We start from the raw sequence: 8932 nt of genomic DNA, 5'->3' as shown, positions 1-8932 counted from the left end.
AGACAATATTTCCTATAACTAAATAAATGGTTCACTGTGACGTCTGACCAAGTGGTTCACTTGGTCCTGGTTCACTTGGAAAGTGGTTCACTAAGTTCTACTGGGACGCTTACACGCCTTCTCAGCATCTACTGTATACCGTAACACTAACATAAACGGAATGCATTACGACTGGGGTTGTTCGGTGTAATTGTAATTTGTTAAGGGACGTAACTGCTACATAGATACAAATATAAACTAAAATATATTCCTGAAAGTGTAGTCTGCTACTCAAAAGCAAACACATTGACTGCGTCGTTATTTAAATTGAAAGAAAAAAAACACATTTTACTAACGTTTTAGTTGTATTGAAGGTAAATACTGAATTAGTTTATTGTAACAGTTATAAAGTTAACGTTTAAAAGAGCAAAAGGTTTTGAAATATTGACCTGTTTACAATACAAATAAACGCAAATAAACATGTTTTATCCATACCAGTAGGCGAGTAGTTCTCGGACACTAGTAGTTCTCGGACACTCGCGATTCGGGGGACAAATATATTTAAATTGCATTTAGTTCAGTATTTTATTTTTGAATATGTTATGATAATAAAGGTTTATATTCATATTTTACCATGTAAGTGCAAAGCTATTTTGCACACAACAAGCATTAAAACACATGATTTACCTTTCCAATAAAATGAAACTTGACTGACACAGACAACAATTATGCCAAGGGGAACAACTCAACCCAATTATAATAACTTGGCCACCTCCGACAAGGGTCGAGATAGACCTCGTAAATACAATCATAACAACTCCGCCGTGGCCGAAGTGTTCTGATTGATGTAAAACTGTGAACTGCAGCCTTGCATGTATATATCATTATGTTTTGACAGAACGAAATGAAGAAAAAACCATCAAACTCATAATTACTTGTTGGATATTTATGTTTTTGTGTTCAGAACTAATATAAAATAACATAAACTGGTAATATTTCTTGTTTTTATGATATTTTATAGAGGCAATATGCTTTGACCTGGAATCCCGATCAGAATAACTACCCACTTTTGGTACAAAACAATTTGTACGTGAAGGATTTGCCATATCAAATTCGTAAAAAATCCGTCAACGTACAATTATTTGGACTTACACTGGAACACTAGCACAGCGCTCTAACCAACTGAGCTAACCGGGCAGCTGGTTCTAACCCACACACACTACACTCCTCCCCCCATTAACCTTTTAAGGCCGACGGAGGCACTCCTGCTGTTTACCGCTGCCACCAGTAAAGTAAATTTTGGAGGAAAAGTGCGCCGGTGTGGGGCTCGAACCCTCAACCGCCAGAACACTAGCACTGCGCTTTAACCAACTGAGCTAACCAGGCGGCTGGTTCTAACCCACACACACTACACTTCCAAAACTTTCCAGTGGTTTACAAAATCACATTTTTCTTTCGCTGTGAATCAGAATTATAGTGTGGATGCGCAAAAAGCGCAATTTAAAATACGGGCAACAGTTACAATATATGATTATTTTTCAATATATTTCATTTTGACGCAGATGGCATTCTCTGTTTACATAAATTATATTCATGTTTAGTTGAGCATTTACATTACACAAGTGCTAAAAATAGATACCACTTATTTCATTTTAATGAGCTTCATGTTAAATGTATATATGTACAATTAGATTAGTTTTTAAACACTGTTCATATTATTTACATCTTTAAATGTCAAATGTCAGAGAACGTTTTGGCTGCCTATTCTTATTGTCATGTACATTACAGTTATAGCATCATTGGTTAAGCCCACCTGAGCACAAAGTGCATAGTTTAAGCTATTATGATAGGGTTATTGTCCGTCGTCCGTAGTGGTCCATCCGTCGTCCCTCTACAACATTTTCCTTTATTATCATACTTTATGGCGTCAGCATACAATGAAATAAAAATGTTGCCTTCAATATCAGAAAAAGTCAAGAATGTCAACATTTCCAAAATAGAGTTGAGGGACTTTGGAGAAATTTTGGATCTTATTTTAATATATATTTTCAGGCTTATGTTACCTTATTTCAAAGAGGTATTGTCATCATACACAGAAACATTGCAATTGTTGTGGGAAGTGGATGAAGCTGGTTCTAATTGTACAGTTGTAAGGGCAGATAACTGTGATTTCTGTATGGCCAGCAGTGATCCATTTTTCAAGGTATTAAATCTTCATCATCCTTTCTATAACTAACTTGTTTTGAGTTGTTTATTGCTCCAATTAAGAAAACTAGTTTAGTTACACATAATTCTTATCTGAAATCAATTCAACCACACAGCAGCCAAAAGTTAATCAATTATTTTGTTTGTTCTAACTATATTTAAGATCACTTTTTTCATGGACTATGTTGACAATTTTGTATATTAATATGTACCTTCTACAAAAAAATATAGACCAACATTTTACTTCAGTATTCTAATAATATTGAGTTATTACTTGAGAACAATTTTTGGCCGGAATAATAGAACTTGAAGTATTTTTTCATCTTTGAAGGGAAAAAAATAGGTTTTTAGTATTATATTGCAAAATGTTCACATCATAGTGAATGTAGGGGTGGTATTCTTAAAATATGTTAAGTCATTTCCTATCTTAAGTCATTTTCTTGGGTTTTAAGTATCTCATAATAATCTTACTTACCATATGATATAATCGCTTTATATTATCTTAAATTAATACTTTATTTTTATTGATTTGATTAAAAAAACATACTTTTATTGAAAAAATCATACATTTCTTTCTTATTTGCCTACAATTTTTTAGGAAACTGACTTGTTAATAAGTTTAAAGAAATTACTTAAGAAGTTATATGAATACCACCCCAGGAGTTTATGCTTAGTATATGGATTATAGCCCAGAGTTTTCTGTTTTATCTGAAATGGAACTTGTAACAACACATCAAGAATCATTCATCTAAGAATGAGAAGAATGACAGCTTATTTTTCTTAATCAAGTCATGGTGGTTTGTTTTTTTCAGATCAATGACTTCACAGTTGGAAACCCATCTAGTAAAGGAATCAGCACAAAGGAAAGACAGAATAGAAACTTGGAAGAGACAGTTTTGCCATCACCTAACGTCATTTTTGCCAAACCCCAGATCAAGTTTGTGTGTATATCAGATACTCATATGAGACTGTACCCTAAGGATGTACTCAATATACCCCTTGGTGATGTGCTTCTACATGCTGGAGACTTCAGTATGAAGGGAAATCTACCAGAGATTGAATACTTCAATCAGTTACTGGGTAGGTGTCATCGTTCAATTCCAAGAGCATAAAATCTTCAAAATTGTCAAACGAAGTGGTCAAATTCATATATATGTTCAATATAATTCATGTGTAGAGGCTGGTCATATAGCCGTTGCCAGAAAAAAATCTCCATCTTGGTTTTACTGATATCTGATAAGTATCCAAGCTAGGTTAATAAAACTTAGTATGCTTTAAGTATGTGGAAAGAGGGCAATATGGAGATAATGCACGCTAGTTTTTTTCCCCATACAATGTAATGCAGAGTTATTACCCTTGACATTAAAAATATAGCCAATTTGGTCATATGATAATTCAAAAAGTATCAAAGCTAGGTTAATGAAACTTTGTATATGGAAAGAGGGCAATATGGAGATCATGCACATTGGTTGTTTTTTTTGTCAGACAAAATTATGCAGAGTTATGGCTGCTGACTTATTCAAAATATAGTAGTTATTCTCATCCTGGGATAACTAAAAAAGTATCCAAGCTAGGTAAATGAAACTTAGTATGTGGAAAGAGGGCGCTATGGAGATTATGTACAATAGTTTGTTTTTTTCATTATACACATGTACATGTATAAAAAAGTTGCTATTTAGCGCGGCCATTTTCAACAATATAATTTATTTATGATGTCACTTTACACTTTTTGTTGTGATATAACACTAGAAATATGTATGAAAAATTATATATCAATGACTTTTTGTTATGATGATGACGTAAAAGTTCATGGTAACATACCTTCATGAACCTACTGCAAAAGAAATAATTGATAATCATAAGCATTGAATTCTTTGAAGGCAGGAGGGTACACATTCTGGTCTCCATGAGGGCAGAAGGGTGCTTTCAAAAAAGGACAGCACCCTCCCATAAGGCCTAAATGTTTGGTTAGGGTTACATCCTTTTCAAAAATAGGTAGGGTAGGTAGGCTTAAGGTAGGTTAAGCTAATACCCTTATTGTGCCTACTGCAAAGGGTCTGAAGTGATGCAAATTGTGTATTAAAATTATTTTCCCATCCTTTTTGTTATCATATAAATATATATGAAGGTAACATGTTGGAATACATTTTTTGCTAGATGGAAAAAATTGGGTGTCTTAAATGATCCTGCCTTTTAAAAAAATTTGTTTTTGTCAGAACGTTTAATTTTGAAATGCATACACATGTTTAATACAGGTCAACAGCAGGGGAATTTCAAATAACTTCTCAACTTTGGTAGCAAGAAACAACATTAATAAAACCCAAATGACCCTGTTTCATCTTCAGGTCAATTTCCCCACCCAGTGAAAGTTGTGATAGCAGGAAACCATGAGTCATGCCTGGATTCTACCAGGAGAAGAATAAAGAAACCAGTCTCAATGCAACATATGCTGAAAACATTCGGTATGTAAAACCTTACTTGATTGACACTCCTGTTATGTCCATATATGTCCATTATCTATATCTGTTTTTGATATATAATTTCTGTGTCAACAACTTCTGTCCTCAACATAGCTATTTTATAAATATATCTTTAATTATAGTGATACTCTGACTGCCTTATTTTGCTTTGCTAATTAAACTTTGGCATGAAGCTGTTTATTTTACCTCACTATCAAACATGATGATATAACACCCCCTTTCTCCCCTTGGAAAATGAAAATTTATAATTTTTTATAAATTAACATGATATATATATATGTATATGTTACTGGTAGTAGAACTCTAAAATGGTGTTGTTGTTTTTTTTTAAAATATTTTCTTAAACAACCAATTCAAGACAGCTTTGCTTGACACAATATATCTGCCAGTGCAGCCATGTAATTATTCATCCTGTTATATGTGTTGTCTATCTGTACAATTATTTATTTTAGGTGTTGAGCACCCCCGAGACTTGCTGACAAACTGTATCTACCTCCAAGAAGAGTCTGTGATTGTTTCAGGCATTAAGATATATGGTGCACCCTGGTAAGAGGAAGTTTACTGAATGTTTTACCTTAAGTATTCTATCTGATATACAGTAGTATCGGAGAAGTATCAAACATAAAAAATTTGAATAATTTTAGGTTTGATTCCGTTTGTACGTAAACACTCAGATGCGATAATGCAAATTTAAAGGTGTCCTAGAAATCTGCCCTGCATCAATTAAAATGTCAAAATCGATTTTTTTTAAGTATTTTAGGACAGTTGTACATGTTAAAAGCCTTGACCTGCATACAAATAAATCATAAAACGCATCAGATTAACAAGCGTTTTACGACACAAGGGCTAAGTGTAAGACTAACTTCACTCTTTCTATTCTTATTTCAAGCTATTCCCATCTTGCACTTGGCTCTCAAATGATTAATCATGCTACTATCGAACATTCGTGTCTAGAGCCGGTATTCATAAACATCTTACATGTATGTCATTTCTTAACTTAAGGTGATTTCTTAAAATTGCAATAGTCAAATTGAAATTAAAGTATAAGTGATTTTTAAATAAATGTATGAATATTCAACAAAATTAATGAAAATTTAGTATTTTAAATATTAATATTTAATTTAGTTATTATATCAAATGACCAGTGAGATACTTATTAAACTTAGGAAATGATTTACCATAAGTTTGGAAATGACTCAAGATGTTTAATTCATACCAGCCCTGCTTTCCAAACCATACCAAATGTTTCCTTGTAAAGCATAATGGATATTTGAAACTGATGTTTTCAGGTCACCCCTGTATTGTAGCACTGCGTTTCAGCTAGATCGTGGACAGCCTTTAGCGGAAAAATGGGATAAAATTCCTGACAATGTTGATATTCTTATGACCCATTGTCCACCTTATGGTAATTGGCAGAAATATGATACTTTATTTTGTCGAACTCTTATAGTAATGTGCCAATTTTTTTACGTTAAAATAAAATAGCTGTATATTTGATCTTTTTCTCAACCAATTAAGCTATTATTTTATCTTTTATGTGACTTGACTACAAAATTTAAAAACATATTACTTCTTGTTTAATAGGAACATGCTACTGCTATTGGAATGGAATTACATATTATTAAACTGTAAAATGTAGCTCTGTAACGAGACAGTCCAAGTGCAACTATATGCATATTGAATTCCCAGTTACAGAACAGATTTAAATGTTTGGCTTTTCTTACCAGGTATCTGTGACACATATGGAGAACACCCTGACCAACATGCTGGCTGTGAGGAACTTTTGAATGTTTTACAGACAAGAATCTCCCCAAAGGTCCATGTGTTCGGGCACATACACGAAGGTACCTCTTGACAATAAATATTTCATGTCAATTTCACTGTTATAATTATGTATTTGACAATTTAATGTAGCTTGGACACATCTTTGTATGTAACGACTTCTAACATGAACAAACTTTTTCTGTGTATACTTGGAACTTATCATGATCTGGTGTCCCTTTGCTGTCACAATTTAATATTTCTGATAATTTTGTTTGAATGAGTAAGGACACGTATCTTTATTATCTCATTTTTATCTTGATACATTGTTTATTTTGAGTTCCTCAACTGTCTAAAAAAATGCTGCTCGATAAGAGTTAAATCCCCTGGTAGTCATTTTCTTTTTCATTATTGAATTTGGGTGTAAGGAAGTTAAACAAAACGACCAACCTACCCACACCTTAAATTGTGGACAGGGAAAAGCCAAGCAAACTTGTTTGCTGCCTCAACAGCAGAATTGTGATTTTTTTTTATTTATTTAACCTTTTAATATTAAAACTTAAATCTTTTTTTGTGTGTCCCTGTTAGGATATGGAGAGACAAAGAAAGGCGGTGTTCACTTCATCAACGCCTCAATGTGTACTCGTGGTTACAGGCCGATCAATCCGGCCATCGTGTTTGAGCTTGACAATCCCTTGTACCAGCCGGACCACTCCAGTAACGAGTCTGAGGGAAGCAACTGACAAATGTGATATCTATTTAAAATGTGATATTTATTAAGTTTAGCTTAGGTTAGTTTAGATTATTTTTTTATTGCAGTAGTCATGACAGCAAATGTGACACTTTATTTAACTACATAATTTAAACTGTTTATCAATTCAGGTATGATAATTATTTTGTATAGCTTACACCCATGGCCATCTAAGCTCAAACATACTAAATATGTATTATAACAGATGTGGGATACATTTTGTTTTCTAATGTAAGCAAGAGTATTGTAGTTTTTATATGCCTTATTTTTGAATAATGAATACAAACTACTCAGGAGTAATTAAAACTTAAAACACATAAATAAAATACAGGAGACATAATTACCCATTTTGAATCCCTTAGATTCCTTTATAAAATTTCATAGCCTGTAGACTTTTAAAATATATATTACGTCCCGAGTGCTTCCAGAACTTATATACAAACACTTATGCTAGGAGTCACTGGGATGTGTACATGCCTTTGACGTCCAAGTGTTGGCAAAGTTCAACACAACAGTTTATCTTTTGAGTCTAAAGCATATTGAAGGTCACCAATTTCTGTTATTCATGATTCAAATTACACTTGTCATAAGGGTACACAGCACTTTTTGGGTAAGAGTTTTAAAGGAACTAGTCACCAGATGAAAAAATTGCAGTATCAATATTAGTATTTCTGTTTACATGAACAATCAACGTTTTATGATACTTCCATATCTTTCTGCAAAGCTCTAAAAGGCCATAAGTGTTTTGATTGAACTAAATATTTTAGGGTATTTTAATCGGCCCGGTGTCTATTTATAAGTTGGTGTTGTCAAAAGTTAGATTGTTATTTGACCTTGACATGGAAGAACTTGTGGATGTTTCATAATCCAATATAAATATGTGAGCATGTTCAGCAGCTCTGCTTCCATGAAAACATATTTTATAAAAAAAAAATCTTCACCGCTGCCGCCAAATATCAGCGCAGGGCTAGAAATTTACTGCAAATCACTCTTGCAAAGCTTTGCAGTAGCTTTTGAACACAATTGTACAATACACATGCAGAAATGTTGGCTATTATTGTTCATCTTAATACTGATTTAACAACATCAGTATACATGTAGCAGAGCAATACATATAGTGCAGTAAATCCTGATAGTTTAGTACCATTTTAGTTTCTTGATTCATAAGATTTTGGATTCGGTCTCTTTTGCCTTCCTCTGCTGATACCATCTCAGTATAGTTGGTTTTAGGATAAAAATATCAGGTTTATGTCAGTAATCTGACATTCTTATAATTCTCATGGGTGTGTGTCCAGCATTTAGGAACGAAGACAACATATTTATTCTGATTGCATTTGCCTCGTGAAGGTAAACGCCATTTCAAAAGATTCATCGGACAATGGTAAGATACTTGTCTTGTGATACTTGTCATGTGATTTATTTTCAAAATGACCTTACTTTCTCCTCTTTGTTAATCCATCTGACTGACAAGCTGCCGAACAAGCAGCAGGTGTAACTGGATTTATCATCCATAACTTGCCCGATGAAAATTTAAATTACCCCACAGACTGGTTGCATTGACAATATCGCAGCCAACATATTTAAAGTTTGTCACATAGGTTCTTGAAACTAGGCATACATCTTCCTTCCCATATTCGTTTAAAGCATTTCGATCAGGGATTCAGGTCGGTTTTGTAAGTCAAATACAAAACATGCTGTAAAGATGGGTACATTTGTCTAAATATCAAGCCTAGAGCTCTTAAGTGATGCTTCTAGC

General features: G+C 33.4%; 1 protein-coding gene across 1 annotated transcript; it reads left to right on the top strand.

Annotated features, from left to right (window-relative positions):
• Positions 1 to 279: 279 nt before the first annotated feature.
• LOC128235285 (metallophosphoesterase MPPED2-like) lies at positions 280 to 8250 on the top strand. The gene is made up of 8 exons (XM_052950099.1): positions 280 to 353; positions 2032 to 2182; positions 2997 to 3264; positions 4530 to 4646; positions 5117 to 5210; positions 5954 to 6069; positions 6392 to 6508; positions 7014 to 8250. The coding sequence occupies exons 2-8, from the start codon at positions 2036 to 2038 to the stop codon at positions 7166 to 7168; spliced, it is 1014 nt and encodes a 337-aa protein (XP_052806059.1). The 5' UTR covers positions 280 to 353; positions 2032 to 2035; the 3' UTR covers positions 7169 to 8250.
• Positions 8251 to 8932: the final 682 nt, after the last annotated feature.

Source organism: Mya arenaria, chromosome 5, assembly GCF_026914265.1.
Source record: "Mya arenaria isolate MELC-2E11 chromosome 5, ASM2691426v1".
Taxonomy (NCBI): Eukaryota; Metazoa; Mollusca; class Bivalvia; order Myida; family Myidae; genus Mya; species Mya arenaria.
This window is presented reverse-complemented; position numbering and strand designations above follow the sequence as displayed.

Coding starts and splice junctions, on each gene's coding strand:
- LOC128235285 (XM_052950099.1), top strand. CDS start 2,036: ATGTTACCTTATTTCAAAGAGGTATTGTCATCATACACAGAAACATTG. Junction 2,183..2,996: donor GCAGTGATCCATTTTTCAAG/GTATTAAATCTT, acceptor TGTTTTTTTCAG/ATCAATGACTTCACAGTTGG. Junction 4,647..5,116: donor ACATATGCTGAAAACATTCG/GTATGTAAAACC, acceptor TATTTATTTTAG/GTGTTGAGCACCCCCGAGAC.